This window comes from Oryzias latipes, chromosome 19, assembly GCF_053564925.1.
Source record: "Oryzias latipes strain Hd-rR chromosome 19, Olatipes_Hd-rR_3.1".
Taxonomy (NCBI): domain Eukaryota; kingdom Metazoa; phylum Chordata; class Actinopteri; order Beloniformes; family Adrianichthyidae; genus Oryzias; species Oryzias latipes.
The window spans coordinates 27,384,751-27,406,877 of NC_136255.1; the positions used below are offsets into that span (position 1 = coordinate 27,384,751).

Consider the following 22,127-nt stretch of genomic DNA (forward strand, 5'->3'; position numbering starts at 1 on the left):
TCCAGAAACATGGATATCTCCCGGATGATGTCAGTGGGCGGAGCCTCCCTGAAGTAATAGATCTGTGGACGCCACTGCTGCTCTGCCACATGTTAGCCATTAATCACTGACGGCTCCGCCTGTTTTCCTGGAGGTAAAGACTCCTTTGTCTCAACCAGCGGTGAACAGATTTGGCTTTTAAACTTGTTTTGTGGTTTTTTGGCGTCTCACATCAAACGCCGGAAGTGAACATCTGCTTTTTGAAGTCCATCGAACACACAACAAACGCCACTGTTCCACAGAGCAGGCAGAGACGGCGGGGCTGTGGAGGAGCGGCCTGCTCTCTGGGGTTTCGTGCTCCCGCATGCCTAGCATACCAGCAGACGGCGGCGTGGGCCAGCAGCCTGGACGCCGTTACGCAACCGGCAGATGTTTGTGGGAAAAAGCTGAGGGGTTCATCCTGCAGGGACCTGCAGCAAGGCATTGTGGGAGAGGTGGAGGCCCTGCTGACCAGCAGCAGGGTGGAGCAGACTCCAGGGAGCTGCAGCGCTCACACGCTGGAATCAGCTTGTCTGAGTCAGAATCTGGCATTCTGCAGAAAGGGCTTTGGTTCAGCGGACGACCCGAGACTCGAACCGCAGCAGAAGGAAACCTTTCATCCCATTTTTAACCATTTTGTCCTCCGATGCCGTCTCAGCACAACAATGTGAATGCAAAATCAAAACCCTCACGAGGAAAAAGTTTCCTTTTTCACCAAGGCAACCATTTTTAAAGTGCCCCGCCCACAACGTTAGCCGTTAGCCTGAAGTCTTGTGCAGTTCAAATGAAGAGCAGTGAGAAATGTTTGATTTCAGTTAGTGACAGAAATCTGTCAATCAAAGAAATCAAAGCGTCGTTACGTTTAGAAAAGTCCAGCAGAAACTAGAGGAGAGGCTCGGTTTCTCTGCTGCAATGCCTGGTTTGGCCAGCAGGCGGCACTCTCCATAAAACTCAAAGGTTGTGTCTGTCCTTGTGTCCGAATTCCTTCCCTACTCGCTTCATAATTCACTATCTAGTGCGAAAAAGCAGTGTGCATCGATGCTCACTAGATCGGCCCAAAAAAGTATTTAAATGTATTCTTTTTAATAAACCAACAACGTTTTTATCTTCATAAAACAGTGGACTAATAAATAATCGTCTCAAAACTCTCATATCTATTAGATTTTAACTTTGTGAAATCGATGACGTCATATCCGCCGTTTAAAATAAAAATAGTGAGCTTTAAGTCTGAATTGCTTTTACATGGTGCTTCACTATATCGTCTTTTAGTATTTAGGGGTTTTGGCCGGTATTCGGACACAGTCTGTGATTATTGTATGGCTTCACCTGCCTTCATCACTGTAGCTTCTTCTCGTTGCTGTTGCCATGGCAACATTATGGGGCGGAGTCACGGAAGTGAAACTTTTCATAAATTCTTTTTTTTTTTTTTTTTAATGATCACACAGTAGTAATTTGGTACTGTAATCTAGTAAATAACAATTAATGTAACAAGTCAGTAAATAACAAAACCTAGCGTGGACTCACCGGACCGCGCCGGCTGTTTGGCCGTCGGCAGGGAAACCTCGGTGAGGGGGAGGATGTAGACGTCCGGACCGCCCTGGGAGGCCGGCGAGGCCAAGGTGGACAGGTCTGCGTGGTATTCGTCGCCATCCGCATTTTTGAACTCCTGCAGCACAAAACGCAGAACTCTGAGTCGTGAGAGAAGCTAGCTGAGGCTAACGCTAGGACCTGGAGGGGAACCATCAGACCGGGTTCACAAACTCTAGATGATCATTTCCCCCAAAAAAAAACTCTGTTAGAAGAAGAAAAAAAGATTCTTACTAGATGCGAAAGAATAAATTCTATAAAAACCATTTTTAAAGAATTGGAAATGTATTTGGATCGGTTTACATTTCAGTGCTATTCATGTTCATCATTGAACTGTTGCTTTTTGGCTCCATTTCTTTATGAGACATTTATGAATCACATTTTGAGATTTTTGGAAGTCAAATATATTTGAATGAAGTTGATCTGATTTCAGATCTGCTGCTGAGATTCCAGCTGTGTCCCTAACCTGCATACTTTCCTCTTATTGGCAAAAATGCAGGGAGTCACCATGGCAACACACGACCCAACAATCATTAACGAGCAGAAGATTTCACGCTTTGGTTCTGTTTCTGGTCAAAACCTGAAAGTCAAAGAATTCCATCAGAATCTGCAGACTAAAACCGAAAGGACAGAAGCGGCTTCTGGTGGAGTTTTAAGGTGGTATTTCTGGAGGGTTCCACGTCTGTCGGAACCGGTTCCGGCTTTTGGGTCGTGTCTGTAAACGAAGCGCCTCCAGAATCCAGAGATTAGCGGCTTTAGGTTTGTTTGTTTCGACTCGCCTCAGCTTATCCGCTCAGATGTCGTCTGGAATCAGGCGGGAACAGAAGAGCTGCAGCAGCCAAACCCTCCTGAATGACCCCCCCCCACAAGAAACGGGTTGGGTTTGGTGGAAACATGGAAATGAGTACTGATCACCTGGATCAGGTGTTCTACCGGGCCCTTTAGAACTGGACCAGAACCGATCTGGACATCCCACAATGGGGGCCACAAGTCAGAAAATAAGTCTCTCTGCTGGAAATATGTGACACCCCCCCCACAGCCTAGAGCAACACACACGCACACACACAAACAGACACACACACACTTTCATCCTAATGCGCCCCCCCCCCCTCTCTCCTCGGTAACACCCTTGTTGTCCGGTTTCCCTACAACCCCTGAACGCATCTTTTCATTGGTTTGAAATTAAGATAAAGCTTAAACTTCAAAATCCTCCTTAAAATCGTCATGACCCCCCCCACCCTTACCTTCACTCAGGGCTCATAACTGACCCCCCCCCCCCTTTCAGGTGTGAGGGGGGCAGCTGGAGGAAGAGTCCGGATCCTTCATCCTCCTGCAGACGCTCACAGAAAGGAGGAGGTCTGCAGCTGACCAGAGTCTCCCCAGGATGGAGGGACGGGGGGAGGGAAAGGGGGTCAGGAGGAAGTGGGAGGAGCTTAACCTTGGGTCACCAAGGGAGGGAGAGGACTGAATCTGAGCTGAGAGCGAAAAACACTGGTTTCCTTTTTCTTGGGGGGGGTCACATACTACTGGTGTGACATCAGCGCTCCTCATCCTCCCGTTTCCCAGAGGAGAGCATCTGTGGGTGACCTTTGACCCCGTGGTCTGAACGGACTTGTGGAGGGATCTTGATCTAGAACGGCCGTGTTCAGTCAAAGAACTGTGTTCAGAATGACAGAACGTAAGAACCCCCCCCCCCACCAGTGTTAGAAAACATCACATCGCTGCTGTTTCAGGCAGAGGTGGATTCTGGGAAACCTCCGCCTTATCGTAGGCGTGTCGGTCAGGTGACTCTGTAACTTCTGGAAGGACATCGGATTTTTCTGTCTGTCCGGCGTAAAAAACCAACAACCTTTTCGTCAGAGAGTCACGTGATGATGTCACTTCCCTGACCTCCAAACACGCCTGTCGGCGGCGAGATACAAACTTCACGTCCCACTTCGCTTTGCTCCATTCATCCAGGGCGGAAGCCGTTTTAGGGTGGAGGCCGTTTTAGGGTGGAGGCGGGTTTAGGGTGGAGGCGGGTTTAGGGTGGAGGCGGGTTTAGGGTGGAGGCGGGATCAAAGCTTCAACAGTCCATCACATTTGGTGAAGTTCCTTTTTTAACTGTAGTGAATGGGCGTTTCGGTTTCATTGCAGTGAAGATGAAATGCGTTTCAGGAGCATCAGGTTCTCCCCTCAACTCCTCGTGTCGGACTCGACACGAGGAGTTGAGGGGACTTTAACAGTCCCCCCCCCCCCCCCCCAAAAAAAAGAGGAAACCGTCGACTCTGCGTTTTAGCTTAGCAGAGGCCTCTTCTCTTCTCTTCTCTTCTCTTCTCTTCTCTTCTCTTCTCTTCTCTTCTCTTCTCTTCTCTTCTCTTCTCTTCTCTTCTCTTCTCTTCTCTTCTCTTCTCTTCTCTTCTCTTCTCTTCTCTTCACTTCACTTCCTCTGATGTTCTTCATTCCAGATGAGGCCCCGGGGGGCCGGATGTGCTGCGGACTCTCAGGCTGACCCTTCCTCACGCCCTCTCGCCCCCACCCCCACCCCAGTGCTGCCTCCAGGCTCCTCAGCGTCCAGCTGGTCCCTTCAGCCAGAAACGCACAGCAGACGTGTGAAACGTCCGTTTCCGCTCTGATCTGAAGGAGGTTTCCAAGAAAAATGGATTTACCCCACCAGCTGTGTGTGTGTGTGTGTGTGTGGGGGGGGGGGGGGGGGTCGCAGGGGAGATGTTTTTTCCTCAGAACATGTTTAAATAAAACTCAAACTTCCTACAAACACTGCGGGTGAAGAAGAATCCAAGAAGTTTGTGAAGGGATCAGAAGATTTGAGCTTTTATTGTGAAATTTCCTTTAGTAATTTTCTCAGAAACAATTATTAAAAGTTTTCCTGAATTATTGTTGGTAAAAATAAAAGTCTGCTCATATTTTAAAGTAAAAGGATCTATTTAAACATTTATTTTAATAGTATGTTGGTGAAAAGAAATCTTTTTGCTAACACAAAGACAAATGATGGGCGTGGCTTAACCTCCAAGAGAGTTAGCATTGTTTACCTGCAAGATTGTGGGCGTGGTTAAATGCCAAAAGGATGGGCGGGGTTTGACCCCACCAATAGGGTAGACATGGTTGAGCTAACAATATGGAGGGCGTGGTTTAATCTGATCTATTGTAGGCGTGGTTTAACCTCCAAGGATCTTTCAGTATGTCAACGATTCCAACTCACATTGCCAGGACAATGGCAACAGGAAACGTCTACGTGAAAAGTATTTCACTTAAACAAGGTTCTGAAGCGTTCCAGACCCACCATGATGGAGCCCCGCCTCCACCATGATGGAGCCCGGCCTCCACCATAATGGAGCCCCGCCTCCACCATAATGGAGCCCCGCCTCCACCATGATGGAGCCCCGCCTCCACCATAATGGAGCCCCGCCTCCACCATAATGGAGCCCCGCCTCCACCATGATGGAGCCCCGCCTCCACCATGATGGAGCCCGGCCTCCACCATAATGGAGCCCCGCCTCCACCATAATGGAGCCCCGCCTCCACCATGATGGAGCCCCGCCTCCACCATAATGGAGCCCCGCCTCCACCATAATGGAGCCCCGCCTCCACCATGATGGAGCCCCGCCTCCACCATAATGGAGCCCCGCCTCCACCATAATGGAGCCCCGCCTCCACCATGATGGAGCCCCGCTTCCACCATAATGGAGCCCCGCCTCCACCATGATGGAGCCCCGCCTCCACCATGATGGAGCCCCTTGCTCAGAGGCAGCTGCTGTGGGGAAAGGACGCAGAAACGCACCTTGAAGCCCATCCTCCTCCTCTTGCAGCAGAGGCAGGCCAGCATGAGGAAGACGAAGGTGAAGAGGCCCGAGAAGGAAATGGCCACCACGGCCAGGGAGGAGGACCAGGACAGCTCGCTCAGCGGAGCGCCATCTGCAGGACAGAGACAGCAACACCACATGAAGCTCGAAGAAAAACTGTTTCTGTCCAGGAAGATCCAGAGCAGGTCTGGTTTTCTGTCGGGCTGCAGAACTTCTGCTTTTAGGAGGAAAGAAATGCTTCTGATGGTGTCAATGTTTAGAAAAAGACTATTTTAAGATACTTTGAAGATGTTTTCCTGAAGCTGGAGCTTCAGCTGCTGAACGACGATCTACCCGGAGTCCAGGCTGTTTTCATTTTGACGTTCATTCAACCAGGAAGTTTCTTTTTCAGCCTGGGGGCCTCAGCAGTCCTCCATGGGGGCCACACACACACACACACACACACACACACACACACAACTTCAGAGAACCATTCCACTTATTCATCACAAACTCCTTCTGCCTCCCAGATGAAGCGGTTACCACGGAAACGGGTTAGACAGACAGAACTCCAGCTCCACCGTAAATCTGTCACATGACAGCATCTGCAGCCCCCCCCCCCCCCCCCACACACACACACACACCCAGCGTCCACCTCTGCCCCACACTGGGACGTCCTTTAGCTGCTCGACAGGACTGAGAGGGGGCGCCATTGATCTGACAGGAAGAACGCCATGATGAAGGGAAGTCTGCTGCTAGATGTCAGAGGAGGGGGGGGCTGGGATGGGATGGAGGTCGCGGTGGTGGTGGCTGGGGGGGGTTATTATATTGGTCAACAAAGATTTAGAACTGCAGTGCGTGAAAATTCAGATTTAATAAACCCCCCCCCCATGTCTGGGGAGTCATTGCTGATTCTGTCAGAGTCCTGGTTTATGCCCCCCCCCCATGAAAATTTAAAGAGATACCAGCAAAAGAAGAGAGAAGCTCCGACTTTGAGTCAGAATGTGGAGAAAAATCAGAGCAGAGAAGATTTTTGTCCAAAGAAAAACAGATTTTTTCCACAAATTCTGTTTGTTTCTGCGACTAAATGAGAAAAATCCACAGAAAATATGACGTCCGCCATCTTTGCCCGTGATGCCCCCCCAACACACACACACAACAACAAGAGGGTTTAACCCACTGGGGTCTGCGCCTCTGCTGTCATCACGCCTCAAACAGAACATTCAAGTGGATCCGACTAGAATCCTGACCGTCACGCCGCCGTTCAAGACGCCGTCAGACCTGTGAACGGCGTTTTCTTCTGACGCCGTTCATGACGTTCATGTTCAGTCGCCGGTTATCTCCGACAAAACAAGGTGAAAAACAGGAACAAAGTTCAAACGTTCATTCAGGACCCAGACTCATGAATGACGAGCAGGAAATATGTTCAGAGCCCAACAACAGTCGGCTGAAGCTTTTGAAGCTTTTGAAGCTTTGATGCTTTTAAATTGGTAGAGAGTAAAAAAAATAATAAAGTAATTAAATAAAAGGCGGAATCTGCTTTGAAACAAACCGAAGGTTTCTTCTGAACTATTTTATTTCAAAGTTGAATCATTTTTTAAGTGAATGTAGTGTTCTTAACCTTTCGGTTGCTAAGCAACCACTGTCTCTAAAATGATCAAAGTACCTACAGGCTAGAGAAACCTAAAAGCATGACGTCACTCTTCCCAGATGCTGCAGGGACTTCTGGTTTGGAGATCTGAGCATTGCTGACCTGCAGCGCCGCCTCCTGGAGGCCCGGCAGAACCTCCACTGTCAGAACAAACGGGTTCTGCTGCTGCAGAGCAAACTTCTCTCTCCTGTTCTCGTCATCGATTCCACTCTGGAGGCTAAAATTGGCTGCAGCGTCTGAGCGGTGGAGGAGGGCGGAGCTTAAGACCCAAACTCCAGGGAGGACGTCCAGTCATCATGAGGACATCTGCAGCTTCTGACAGAGACACCCCCCCCAGTCCTGTCTGCTGTTCTCAGCATTCTGCTCCACCTGCCTCCACCTCCTCCGCGGTTTCTCCAGACTTTTTTCCTTCACTGCAGCAGATTTGTCTGCAGCAACCAGCATCTCCATGCGGTCCACCTGCTTCCATGTGAGGACTCCAGCAGGAAGGACCCTCATTGTTTCTGATGCGCCAGGAGATGAGACTCAGACTCTCAGAGGGGGGGCTGTTCCTCTGGAGAGGGACTGATCTTCACCTCAGGGCCTCAGAAGACTTAGCTGGTGCTGCTGACCCCCCCCCCCCCCCTGCAGTCAGAACCCCCCCTACATTCACTCCCATCATTTCTGCTCACTGAAGTTTTATTTTTAGCCGTTTCTGCTGCTGAAAAATGCAGAGATCTTTCACAATAAAAGATTTTTTTTAAAAGTTTCTTCCATAAACCAAAGAGGCGGGGCAGAGCTCCTCTGATTAGGCTCCTCCCCCCAAGTCCATCGTCCCCATCCAGAAAAACAAAACAATAAGGACGAAGTCACGGACACATACACAAAAATATGACAACCCTGAACAAAAACTCTCACAACAACTGCACACATGATGCTTCTGTGCACAAACTTCAGAAAGACTCGACTATCATCACTGACAGAAGCTCACGCACGTTTGGTTCAGCAGCACCTGAAGGTAAACGCCAAGGAGGCTTTACAAGACAAACACCACGACCTGCTGGTTTCCATGGTAACCGCTTCAACAGATGCTGCTGGGCTGAGAACGACTTCCATTCTCCAACAGTTTCATAAATGAAGGGCTGCATCTGCCTCCATCTCCTTCCTGACGTCTTTTCCCAGCATTCCTTTCTTTTCATATTTTCACCCCCCCTCTTTGATGTGTTTTGTAAATATGAGGTTTTCCTGAACCCACAGAGGAAACTGTTGGACTCCTCGTCTGCTACGGCGTGGATCAGCTTCCTGTTCTCCTTCAGGCCCCGCGGATCCGGCTGCTGCGGCTGGAGGCTCGGCGCAGACGCACGGCATTGTGGGTCTTTAAAGTGTTGATGTGCAGCGAGGCACGAAGATGCAGGAGAAAGAGACTCCTCTTCCTCATCCCTGCACGTGCTCAGACATCACATCTCAGGGAGCATTACATAACAAACACCTCCCATGAAGATGGGGGGGGGGGGGTGTCACAGTTTATAATCATATTTCAGTGTTTTTTTTGTTTTGCTTTTCCTCCACCTTTACATCCTCCTCTTCCTCCACCCTTCCTATAATCAGTTCCTCTTTCCTTCTTTTGTCTTCTTTTCTTTGGTTGATTATTTTTCCTCTTTTCTTTTCTTTTGTTTCTTCTTCTCTTCTCTTCATCGTGGATTTCTCTTTCTGCTCATTCCTGCATTTCTTTTTCTTGAACAACCGTGATCTTCACTATCTTGAGTTTTTTCTATTCCTTCCTCGTGTTTTTGTCTTTTCTATCTTCGGCTATGGAGGAATCCTGAGCCGGTGGTTCGTGTTCAGAGTTCAGAGGTCAGAGTTCAGAGTTCAGAGGTCAGAGGAGGCGTTCAGTGGAAACCTGCAGCTGAGAATAGCAGAAGTGACCTCCTCTATTGCTTTTCCTCCTCTGCAGAGCCTCCTGAAGATCTGAGGAGCAGAAACTGGGAGACCGTCTGCAGAACCGCCTGCAGGACCGTCTGCAGAACCGCCTGCAGGACCGTCTGCAGAACCATCAGCAGGACCGTCTGCAGAACAGTCTGCAGGACCATCAGCAGGACCGTCTGCAGAACAGTCTGCAGGACCGTCTGCAGAACCGCCTGCAGGACCGTCTGCAGAACCGCCTGCAGGACCGTCTGCAGAACCATCAGCAGGACCGTCTGCAGAACCGCCTGCAGAACCATCAGCAGGACCGTCTGCAGGACCGTCTGCAGAGACACTCGAGGAGAAGAAAGAATCAAAGAAGTTGATCAGATCTGAGGAGCTGAGCTCCGACCTCCTTAACGTCCGCTGTGATTATGCGGATCACAGCCGGCGGATGTGCTCTAAAGTGCCCCCCCTGCTGTGTGCTGGTTCTGGAGAGCGGTTGCCATGGAGACGCCTGTAGTACATCAGGCCTCCTCGCCTCTGAGTGGCTGCGTGTGAAAGAGATTTCTCCTGGAGAACATTGTGTTTTTGAAGTCATTTTCACCAGAAGTCCGCCGGAGGTTTTACCAAGAAAAAACAGTAAGTGACCTTCAAACCAACGAGGCGGCGGCAGAAAGAGAACATCAACGCTTCTGCAGAAGGTCACGTTAGGACTCAACATCTCCATTATCCGAGCTTGAAGGGCCAGACCTTTGCTGAGGAGATTCCCCCCATCCGAAGCAGAAAAAAATCCCTCATGGATTCAGCAGGTGATGCTGAAAACCAGAGACGAGTCGGTTCTACCAGAGAAACGCCATGGAAGATGACCAGCAAATGCAGAGGCGTGTCTCTGCCAGAGGAGCATCCGTGTTTCCTTCCATGGAAAGGAGAAAAACCAGAAAAACACAACCTCCTGGGCTGAAGTCCAGAGGAGCTGCAGAAAAGAGACAGACGGACCTGAACTGTGGAGGGACCGGTGTTTACTGGCCCTCACACCGATGCTCTGCTGGTCTGAGATCTGAGATCTGAGCCCCAAAAGGTGCTCCTCCCGTCCAGCAGGTGGCAGTCTATCCTTTCTTCAACAACATTTTTTTGCATTGCAGTTAAGTTGTGGTTTTTATGTTGAAACATCATCTGATCAACACCAGAGTTGTCTGCATAGATAGGGGGGGGGGTTGCTGCAGACAAACTGGCGTCCGGACATCAGTAGCCGGAAGCGGAAACTCGCTGCTCCGTTCCGACCTTCAGACTTCCAGACTATGATGTCCGGGCGCCATCTTGTTTCTGTCTTCTCATCTGGACCTCCTCTTCCTCACTTCACTGAGGTTGAAGGCCGAACAATGACAGCAGACAAACCGACCGGACTCTGGGCCCAAACCAACCCGGGTCGGTTTCTCTGCCATCTGCCAAACAGAGCAGTATGCTCTTACTGTGAAAGAGCTGCCTCTGCTGGAGCATCTTCCTGTTTAAACAGAATTTTCTCTCCATGGGGGGGCTGAAGAGGATCAGAGGGAACTTCTTGGGTTTGACTCACTTTGGTTTCCTGTTGGTCAGAACTGGACCAGCCGCACAGATTTTCTATTCATTTCCCTTAAAATAGGCAGAGATTTCAAAATGATGAAAACTTCAAAATATAAATGAATATGAACTTAGCTGCATGAGTGGATCTTTATATCTGTTGCTGATTTCAGAACAATTTCACTTTAAAAAGTCAAATTTCAGTATAAAAATGATCAAAAATATGAATATTTTGAATTTTTAGCTTCTCATTTATCCAAATTTTTACTAAAGAATTCTAAATAAAAGATTAGAAAAAAATCTATGAAACCCGAATAATGTTTTTAGACTTTCTTTAGTTTCTGGACGCTGCATTCCATCACATTGACGTCTTTAGTGGTTAATTTAAAAAAACTCAATGAGCTCATCAGCCTTTGATATTTTCATGACTCAGCAAAATAAATGATGAATGTTGGAAATTCTCAGATATTCTCCAAAGCGAAAGCAGCTTCACTCTTCTGGTCTTTCATCACGTTGCCACGGTAACCACATTCATTTCATGCTCCCCGGAAAAATGGAAATGTAACTTGAGCCTGAAGACGGAGACGCCGCTGCAGGTGGATGAGACGCCGCACATGACGGACCATCGGACTGCAGAGCTGAAAGCAGGCCAAGGAGCAGCGATGACATCACCGATGACATCACCGATGACATCACCCACAGACATTTCTGTGCTATGCTTTCAATCATTCATGTCCCCCTTTTATCTTTTTTTTATCTCAGTTTTAACTATTTATAAAGGCTTTGATATATTAATGGAACTCAGCAGGATTGTTTCATGCAGCCGGCCCGGTTCTGACCCGGTTCAGCTCCAAGACATCGGCGCTGAACTTCATGAAGAAAACGCTGCAAAGGTTTGAGGTGAGGTTCTCCTTAACGCAGAACCGCAGAGAACAGAGTCGTCTTCACATGGAAGGAAAGTCTGTGACCTCAGAACAGAAACTGGAGCAACCCCCCCCCAACCCCCCAGCAAAGGTACCACCAGCACCAATGGCCTGTTTCAGACCCCCCGTGTATGAGCCCATACGTGCACGTGTGCAGCACAATGGAGCCAATAGACAGAACCCTCTGATTGCTCAACATGCTCCTCAATGCAGCGGCGTGATGATGCAGCTGGTTGCTATGGTGACCATCCATCGAGCACGTGCTCATCTCTCCGCTGATGCGTGTGGCAGCGTGTGAAAGTGTGTGGAGGGTCAGCAGTGGTAAGGTCAGTCAGCGAGCATGCCACCCCCCCCTACCCCAAAAGACAACTCAGTCTGAGTCCAGTTCTGGTTTGACTGGTTGACTGGTTCTGGTTTGAACACAAAAAGAATCAAACTACTTTGCAGCAACAAACATTTAACTCAGACTCCAGTCCAGCCAGAGGCCTCAATCCTGGTAGGCCCGGACAGCTGCCTCTGTCCCAGCTGCCCCTCTGTCCCCGCTGCCCCTCTGTCCCAGCTGCCCCTCTGTCCCCGCTGCCCCTCTGTCCCCGCTGCCCCTCTGTCCCCGCTGCCCCTCTGTCCCCGCTGCCCCTCTGTCCCCGCTGCCCCTCTGTCCCAGCTGCCCCTCTGTCCCAGCTGCCCCTCTGTCCCAGCTGCCCCTCTGTCCCAGCTGCCCCTCTGTCCCCGCTGCCCCTCTGTCCCAGCTGCCCCTCTGCCCCTGCTGCCCCTCTGTCCCAGCTGCCCCTCTGTCCCCGCTGCCCCTCTGTCCCAGCTGCCCCTCTGTCCCAGCTGCCCCTCTGTCCCTGCTGCCCCTCTGTCCCAGCTGCCCCTCTGTCCCCGCTGCCCCTCTGTCCCCGCTGCCCCTCTGTCCCAGCTGCCCCTCTGTCCCCGCTGCCCCTCTGTCCCAGCTGCCCCTCTGTCCCAGCTGCCCCTCTGTCCCCGCTGCCCCTCTGTCCCAGCTGCCCCTCTGTCCCAGGACCAGCTCAGACGATGAAGCAGTGGTCCGGGGGTTCTCTGGCAGAGCCGTGCTCCTTTAATGTCAAGCAGGAAATGTTTTTCCTGCTGCTAATCACAGAGAAAATGTCTGTGAGACGGTTTTATTCTGAGAACAAACAGTTTTTTCTAAAACTGACGAGTAAAGAAATTGTTCATGAGAACGTAGCAGGTAGAATCTATTAGAACTAAATCGTGGCCCTCTTCCAGCTCCAGATGTTTATTATGCATCCTGATGACAACTTTCCCACAGTAATGGCAGCACAGTCCCATCATGCTTTGCAGTGACATGTTTCTCATGGAGGGTTAGGATTCATTTCATAGAAGATGCATTAACTAACTTTCAAAATTGCAGGACCGTAACCATGACGACACAAACAACAGGATCTGACGGCGTCCAAAAGCAGTTTGGTGAAAGTGACGGTTCAGATCCATCCAGCCGTCTGGTACTGATCCAGATTCCAGCTCAGACCAGGAAAACAAAGACGCTCACGGGTCTGTTGGTCTGACACATCAGAAAGACACAACTACGATCTTCTTTTACTCTGCTTCTCATTCACAACAATTTGTAGAGAACAAATGTTTAGATAAACATAATCAGAAACACAAAATGATCAACGTACTGAAGTGCTGCTTCCACAGCGGCAGCAGAATCATCATCCTCATCATCATCATCAGCAGCAGCAAACATTTAAGCTTTCATGACATTTCTAGAGGCTCATTTTCATAAAGTTGGATCCGTCTGAGATCTTCTGCTTTTGTCCTTCAGACGATGTGATGTTGACAGTGAACCTGGTGTTTGTGTAGCGTTGTGTGTTTGATCAAACACACGTTGTTGAGTTTCCTCTAAACACACACGACGTCACATGTAGAAACACCTCAAATTCATCAAATGACAGAAAGAAAATCTGAGTTTTTTTCTGCTTCAGTCCAGAATCCGAACCAGCAGCTGCTTTACCCCCCCCCCCCCCCCCCCCCACAGCTCTGTGGTGTGTTTAACTAACAACACAATCATCAGACCAAACAGGACTTCCATGGGGGGGGGGGGCTCGTGCAGCAGAAATCTGAACAGCAGACCGGTGTCACACTCCACCATCCATCCCATCAGGAGGAGGCGGACATAAACTTGCTCAAGGGCACCACAGCAGCAGCAGGGGCAGACCTGCAGGCTGAAGGAGGCGTTCAGGGGAGCCTCAGCATGTGGTAAATCCCAGCTCCAGCAGTCGTCTGGAAGGTTTGATCCAAATTCCTAACAGCTTTTCTGGAGAATCACTAAAGTTCTAAACGTCCATCAAACGGTTTCAGGCTTATTCAGTACTCGAGTACTTTATTCATCTGTTTCTTAGTTACTCCTCCCACATCCCAGGACTACTTTGTACTCGAGTATTTTTTCTTTGAAGCAGTTTTGGCGGCTGCTTTCTCTCCTGAACATCAAATCCGGTTTGGTTTCTTTCACTTTCTGTCTGCAGCTGAGGCATCGCCGTCACTGAGGACGACATGTTCCTCTGGGATTACCACAGGAATCCCAGTTCCTTCAGCGCTCACAGCGTCTGAATCTTGAACCTCGTGAACAAAGGCGGGGAAGCAGAAGGAAGGCGAGATCTCAGATGGTCGCTGGAATCCCATAATCCAACATCTCACCCGCTCTTCAGTTACACCACAACCCAAACTCTGCCTCCTCACTGCTTGTCGTTTCCATGGAAACGGCCCCTTCTAACTCATAGAACGTTTAATTTCACTCAGAATCCCGAGAAGCCTCTGTTCCCCCAACTCCCACCATCAACCTCATCAGCTGTGGTCCAGCGTCTGCACTGCAGGAGACCCGCCCTCTAGTTTTTCTGAACGCTCCCCCGGGTCAGTGAAGGCATCTCAGAGACAACTGATGGAGGCTCGTTATGTTCTGATTACTGATCCCGGTTCTATCGACCCGAACGCTGCAGAACTCCAGGTTCTTTTCAATGGTAAAATGATTGATTCTGGTTCTGGTTCTGGTTCTTTGGAGCTTTTGTTTTTGTATCCTTCACTGAAAACCTGAAAACGTTGATTTTACTTCAGATATTTGCATCAATTTTAAAAAACTTTTTTATGGTAAAAATAAAATACTAACTTTCATGAGGACATAATTCATGTAGAAGATGAAAAATATATTTGAAAGTTTTTGCTTAATAATCAACATCAGAAAAACACGATTAAAACAACAATGAGATGTTTCAGGAAATTGCCCTTAGAATTTCTGTTTGATTTCTTTCTTTTCAACATTTGGTGTTAATGTTCCTGCTACGTTTCTGTGTCTGAGCGAACACAGAAACTGGCTGAAGCTCCTCCCACCATGGCGAGCAACATCAGGGGTTCACTCTCAGGTCTTATCTATATTTCAACTGAAACGCCAGATCTGAATTATCATGGAGCTATTAAATGAATCAATCTGGACCTGCACCCCCATCCGGTTTGTACAGGCGGGGCGCAGGTGTCCGGCCCTTCCCAGCTGACTCAGAACTGGTGCGGATCAGAGGAATCCCGCAAAACAAGGCACAGCGAGGGGGCGTGGTGCTGACCGTGGTGCTGACCATGGAGATTACTACAGAGCTGACCTTCGTGCTTATCACAGAGCTGACCTTGGTGCTGACCACAGAGCTGACCATGGTGCTGACCACAGAGCTGACCTTGGTGCTGACCACAGAGCTGACCTTGGTGCTGACCATGCTGCTGACCACAGAGCTGACCATGGTGCTGACCATGGTGTTGACCACAGAGTCTACCTTGGTGCTGACCACAGTGCTGACCACAGAGCTGACCTTGGTGCTGACCACAGAGCTGACCTTGGTGCTGACCACAGAGCTGACCTTGGTGCTGACCATGGTGCTGACCACAGAGCTGACCTTGGTGCTGACCATGGTGCTGACCACAGAGCTGACCATGGTGCTGACCACAGAGCTGACCTTGGTGCTGACCATGGTGCTGACCATGGTGCTGACCACAGAGCTGACCATGGTGCTGACCTTGGTGCTGACCTTGGTGCTGACCATGGTGTTGACCACAGAGTTGACCTTGGTGCTGACCACAGTGCTGACCACAGAGCTGACCTTGGTGCTGACCACAGAGCTGACCTTGGTGCTGACCACAGAGCTGACCATGGTGCTGACCACAGTGCTGACCTTGGTGTTGACCACAGAGTTGACCTTGGTGCTGACCACAGTGCTGACCACAGAGCTGACCATGGTGTTGACCACAGAACTGACCTTGGTGCTGACCTTGGTGCTGACCACAGAGCTGACCTTGGTGCTGACCACAGAGCTGACCTTGGTGCTGAAGTGATGGGATTTCTGCTGATGCTGCACACCGGCTGCATGCGCTGCGTTCAAGAAGGCGTGACGAGCGTGCATTCAGCTGGTTCACACCGGACCAGCGTCAGACAAACGCAAAAATATATTTTGAAAGCAAAAAAAAGTTTTTCAAAGCAAATATTAAATATTTTCATTTGCAACTTAAAAGGTTTTGTGCGCAAAGTGGTGACAAATTTTACTTCATAGAACATTGGACAGACAATAAGCGCGGACCCCCAGATGTTTATCTTAGGGACCGTCAATTAATGAACAAGTGCATGATAAGGCGAAGATTTTAGATCAACTTTAGACTAAAGGCTTTGTAAAAAGAAATTAATTAAAATAAAACATTTCCCCATGTTGTGTTGAAACAATCTTATAATTTTGCAATCATACATGACGGACAGCTTGCAGATAGCTTGGCTCATCTTCCTCATCCTCAGGTCTCAATCTTTGTCACAATACTGACAAAGATGACAGCAGCAATCTCTGGCAAACATCTGGAGGATGTAAAAACACAAAAGTCGTTCTGATTTCATGGTTTTCTTCAGTCAAATATCACTCTTGACCAATGGGATGCATTTGGACCTTTTGGGTCACATGGTTCAGTAGCTGATGAAAAAAACTGGACAGAATTCATATGCAAACCTCTAAAATTTTAAAATTCGTATAAAATATTCTGCATCTCTGATTACATAACGAAGTGGTGTGTCTGGTGTTGCTATGTCGGCGCCATAATTCGGAATATATTTGGTCACATGGTTTGGGAGCTATAGAAGGAGATACCAGAATATTAAATTCAATCCATTTTTCTTATAAAAATAAATCAGATCTTTTGAACACAACTTGAGGAAATGTTTCATGGTGTTTTTATTTATATTTTATTACACTTTTTACACCACAAAGGGTCCTTCGTCTCCGCATTTGACCCATCCCCTTGGTGGAGGCGGTAGCGTTAAGGGTCTTGCCTAAGGATTCCCACTGGGTGATGTTAATTGCTCGCTATTGATATAGTAATTGCCCCCAGCTCATTCCCCTCCGGGAATCGAACCCTGGTTTCCTGCATGATAGCTTCCCACCTTACCAACCGAGCTAAGAGACATAGCTGTGGTTGTCTGGCAGGGATCCGGTCTGTACACCCCCAGCTGAATGTGAATGGCTGAGACCGCCCAGAGGCGTTCTTGACGCGCCCGGCGTGTACGCGCCTTGGGAAGTGCGGGCACGCGTTCAGAGCCGCGTGAACTGCATCATTCTCCACCAAATATTTGGAACAGCTTGAAGTGCCGTCGGCAGAAACACGCATCAGCATGGATCTAGAAAGACTGACATGTCACGCGTGGAAAAGGCCTTTTGATTTTCAGTTTAGGATCTTTTTTATGTCTTAAATGTATTTTTATTGGTAACATGTTTGTATTTTTGGGATTTCTTCTGCGTGTGGATCAAGCGTTTCGCTCTTGAGGTCCATCGGCAGAAGAAAAGGTTTCTGGACCAAAAGCGACAGTCAGAGTTCAGCTCCACAGATCATCTGCAGGTGGAGGTTCCAGAATGAGCTCTAAGGGGGCGGAGCTTCATCACGCTGATGTTTCCGCCGCAGGTCTGAGAAACCAGAGGAGAAGCTGCAGTTTGGACTTCCGGTGTGTCTGATCCTCCATCAGTGATGGACGTTTGGATCAGAAACATCTGGAAGGAACCGGAATGTGAAACCATGACGAAACTCCCACAATCCTCCTCTTTATATGTACCTGCCCCCCTCCCCCTTTCACCCCCATACCCTAACTCAGACTGAGGTCTTCTCCAGATCAGCTGAGCGCGCTCAAGTGAGTTTTTGTGCGGTTTTTTTTTGGGGGGGGGGTTTGAGGCACGCGCGGGACGGGGGCTCACCTGGGCTGAAATGGGAGCTGAGGGCGAAGCCGGGGCTGAACAGAACCGAGGCCATGGTGACCAGCGGAACCAGCATCTTCACGTCTGGTGCCGCAGAACCGAGAGGCGCGCGAACCGGGAGAGTCTTGACAGGTGCAGCCTCAACCCCCCCGCCGGAACCGGGGCCGCATGACGCTTCGATCCATCAGTCCGGTTCAGATGCTGACCGTTACCGCGGACCGGAGCTCCCGGTCTGCAGGAGATGATGAAGATGATGAAGAGGAGGCGGAGAACACCCCCGTTCCAGCGGTGGTCAGGGTCCGGCTCGGTTCCTCTGTGGTCGGGTTCTGGTCCCGTCTTCCGGTACCGGTGGTGCGGAGTGGCACCTGAAAAAAAGAGACGTGCGGGGGGGCTCAGCCGAGCGGGGGCGCCGCCGGAGCTGTCCGCGGTGCTGACGGGAAGAGCGCCATCTTGGTCCGTAATGCGCATCAGCGGAGTTTCTGGAGCATTTTTGCGCCGTTTCTGCGGGTGGGGGCCGGAGAGGGAGGACGGGCTTCTTCACAACAGAGATGCGGGGGGGGGGGGGGGGGGGGGGGGGCACTATTTTTGCAGTCAAAGGAGGAGGAGGAGGCTGGAGCCTGCAGCCTCCTCTGGCTCTGAGACATGTGAGGAGCTGTGATGTAACACAGATGACTGCCCCCCCCCCCCCCCCCCCACCCAAAATCCTACTGTTCAACCATGCTGTATGCCCCCCCACACACACACACATCTATGTCTCCTCCCATCAGGCTGCAGAAACCAACTTTTCCTTGCTTCGGTCTCCTCATGTTCCTGACAGAAAGAGAGCTGCTGAAAGAACGGAGGAGGTGAAGAAGCAGAGAGGAGGTGATGAAGCTGGGAGCAGAGCCACTCCTCCAGCTCTTCCATCACTTTTGATGCTCCATCATGTTTTATTGAAACACTCAGAGAGCGCTGAGGCCGTGCCGGGAATACAAAAAAATTATTTATGAAGCTCAGTTCAAACTGTTCCTTTCCATAAGAACGATCTGGAGATCATCAGATCTTCAAATGATCAGATGATCTTCAGATGATCAGCCCCATCCAAAGCCTGAAAACACAAACCCCTTAGAAACATTCCTTCCTGACGGCTCCTATTAGAGGCACCAACACTGAAACCAAACGCAGAAAACGCCTCTGTGGTTCCAACCGTGACCTCTGACCAGCCAAGGAACCAAAAATGGACCATTAATCTGCTGTTGATTCGGAAGGAATCAACATTTCTTCTTCATTTTTCTTTTTCCAAACCAGTCATGGCGTTCCGCAGGGTTCTATGCTCGGCCCACTTCTTTGAACTAAATGAGCTAAATGACCCAGAAGAGCAGAAAGACTTTGGATTTCACTACAAACAAACCAGATTATCGCCGCAGATCCTTTGGTTGCTGAACCGGGTTTAGAACCCGTTCAAACTGAAGAACTTTCGTTTTTATTTAGCTCAGAGATTTAAAAAGTTACAAACTTTTGTCCATTTTTCCAGAACGAGTGAATGTTTGTTTGAATGTGAAGCAGAAAATAAACAGAATTAGTTTTTAGGAAGTTCAGACCTTCATGAGATCCAGAGGTTTGAGGGCAGAGGAAGCTCCTCCTGGATGGATCAGGAAGCCCCGCCCTCTTTCCTTCCATCCTCCATGTTTCAGGAAGCTGCAGTGGGTTCCACCATAGAGGCGTCTGCAGGAGAACGTTTGTCTGAGGTGAAGGTTCTCCTCCCTGTTCTGCTCCATCCCATCCTTTCAGAGAGCTTCACGAGTGCGTTGGCCGTTTCCCCGGAAACAGAGTAAAGATTCAGCAGAACCAGGAAATGATGTGGAGCTGGAGATGAAAGCCTCGGTTCTTCTGTGGCTCCAGCTCAGAGGTGAGAAGCTCCTGGGTTCTGCTTCAAAGATGTTCTTCGTTCAGACAGACTCCAAAACAAAAGGAAATGAAGGAACTTCCCTAAAAGTTATTTAAAAACTGGACCTGAAGCTTCAAGCTCCTCCTCTTTTTCAGATCAACAGGAGCTGAAGGTGGAGAACGTGGATCCATGAACTGGGAGAACGTCCCTCTGCTGGTGGAACCAGGATTTACTCCACGCATGTGGAGCTGGAGCAGATGCAGACGCTGCTGTTTGCAGACTGATGACCCCCATCTGTTCATTCAGGGATCCTCCTGAAGCCCCGCCCCCTCCCTGTGGGACTCGTTATGCGTGTTCATGTTTGCTGAGAGTCTCTGCGGTTCCTCACAGAGGAAGAACCGCTGCAGGTTCTTCAGGAAAAACTGTTTCTATTCTATCCAACTTTTTTCACTTTCAAACAATAAAATGTTTTTAGATTGTAAACATTTGTTTTTTTCAGGCTCCGCCCCCCTGCTCTACAGCTGAACTCGGCCTCTTCTTGACCTTTGTAGTGACCCTTGTGATGTGTTCGCTGGCAGCTGGGAACTTTGTCCTTCAAACTAAACTTGTCATTTTTTCAAATATTGATATATTTTGATTTTGTCAAACGACCTGCAGCTTCTGCTTCATTTTGAGATCAGATGTGACTGAAAGTTTCCATCAGAAGCGTCGTGTGTTTAGGTTCTGGTGTTCGGACCTTCATTCCTGCTCCAGAACAGACTTTAAATCAAAGATCTTCATCATCCGTCTCCTCTTCTGCTGCCGTTCTCCGGATCTCTGAGGAGTCGAGGATCTCATCCGTCCTGTTTTAGGGTGTTCTTTGTTCATTCTCTCAATGACACCATGTTGACTTGGACACGACTGTCGAAAAGACGAGTTGGTTGCCAGGGTGTCAGGTTACCATGGTAACCATCCATCATAAGTGGCAGGGTTAGTCATCCTGCTGATCCCGGAGCCGCAGGCCGTGTCGGATCTTCACACGTTTTCTCAGACGCTGACCTTAAGATCATCAGAACCTGGGGGTCAGAGTCTGGAACCGGCCTCCTGATGATGCCGGACGGGATCGAACCGCGTTCCAGTCCAGACCAGAGTCTTTTAGCAGAAAACCTTTTGGCTTCACAGGGATTTTGTTATATTCCATGTAAGTTGTGTTTCTTTGTTTTTTGACCCATTTGAGTTCCCTGGTGTGAATAAATCACCTCTCCCACAGGATGCACCGAGGGCGGGGGTTCGGAGCGCCCCCTGCTGGGCTGAACTGGAAACAAACCGTAAAGGGAAAAAAAATGATAAAGGTGAAAGTTAAGGAAAACGAGTCGAGCGCGTCAGGTTTGATGGTTTTGTTGTTTGACACATTTCACTGAAAGTCTGTATTATTTCCTCTGTTAATGTTTTTACATTTAAAGTGAGAAACGACTGTTGTTGCAGAAATTCTTCATTCGGTTGTCAAAGGTTTTTACTAAATCTCTTTAGTTCAACCTGTGCGCCTCCTTTAAACTGTCTGTTAAATCATAAAGTCCTAATTTGTGAATTTTCTAAAAATATTTTTTATTTAACTGATTTTTAATCTTTGATCTTTTTTTGCTTTCAGAATAAAAAGAAGACTCTTCAGTGAGTGAATGAAACCTGAATTTAAACTAAATATTAGAACGTGAAACATTTTCCCACAAATTTCTGAAAGAAAACCAAATTTACTTTCAGCCATTTTTATGTTTCTAGAATTTTCTGGGAAAAAAGTGACATATTTTTGATTGCAGATTTAAATTCTCTGCATTTTGGGACTAAATAAGTTAGTGTTGATGAAACGACTAAAAGAAGAACAGGAACATTTTTAAAGATCAAAATGACTATTTTCTTTAAAAAAAACGATGTCAAATCCTCATTTTAGATCAAAGTCTCCAGACAAATTAAAATAAGGACTACAAAAGTCTTAAAGACTACAAAACCCAGAAATGACGTTTTGCAGCCTCACTCTTTGGTTCTGACTCGGTTCTGAGGTTTTCTTGCAGATCTGTCAGGTGTCATGAAGGGATTTAAAGAACTTCAGCAAGAAACACAGGAAGACCCAAAAGAACATGTGGGTCAGAACCAGAACCATGTCCACAAACATGAAGGTCATTTACCACAGCAGGTCTGATCAGAAAAGTTCTGTTCTGGCCTGTAAATCCACAGCAATAATCCAGAACCTCAGACGGTCCGGCTCCAGAACCTCCGGTTGTTTTGAACACTCGGTTCTTCGGTGCAGTTCTGACTATGTTCTTCATGTCAAACAGGAAGTCGTTGTTTGATGTTCAGCTATAAACCTTTAGCAGCAAAGTCGTCCGCAGTCCAAGACCGACCCGGTTAGCTTTTCCCGTCCCTCTCAGTCCTCACCTGCAGAAGTTCTCCAGGCGGTTTGAAGGAGCTGCAGGTTCCTCTGGAGGAGCCGGAGTTGCATCTTCTTCTCCAGATGGTTCCACTCCCAAGTCGTTCATGTCATCAGAGCTGTGATCTGAGCTTCAGCCTGTTTCCATGGCGACCTGCTGACTCCAGACTCACCATGAGGATGGAGCCCCTCCATCCAGGAATCCTCAGCGCCGCCTGGAG

General features: G+C 48.8%; 1 protein-coding gene across 4 annotated transcripts in view; it reads right to left on the reverse strand.

Annotated features, from left to right (window-relative positions):
* aatkb (apoptosis-associated tyrosine kinase b) overlaps positions 1 to 22,090 on the reverse strand; it is a 35,721-nt gene extending 13,631 nt beyond the window's left edge. The window contains exons 1-3 of one of the 4 annotated variants that reach the window (XM_078937146.1): positions 21,915 to 22,090; positions 5,384 to 5,517; positions 1,543 to 1,684 (exon numbers count right to left, since the gene is read on the reverse strand). In XM_078937146.1, coding sequence (XP_078793272.1) covers positions 1,543 to 1,684; positions 5,384 to 5,517; positions 21,915 to 21,978 — 340 coding nt within the window. In that variant the 5' untranslated portion in view covers positions 21,979 to 22,090. Of the gene's footprint in view, positions 1 to 1,542; positions 1,685 to 2,849; positions 2,985 to 5,383; positions 5,518 to 17,638; positions 18,275 to 19,218; positions 19,396 to 21,914 lie in introns of those variants that run through there. The other 3 variants (XM_078937145.1, XM_011473462.4, XM_078937149.1) reach the window with 3 other exon arrangements.
* Between the last annotated feature and the right edge of the window lie 37 nt (positions 22,091 to 22,127).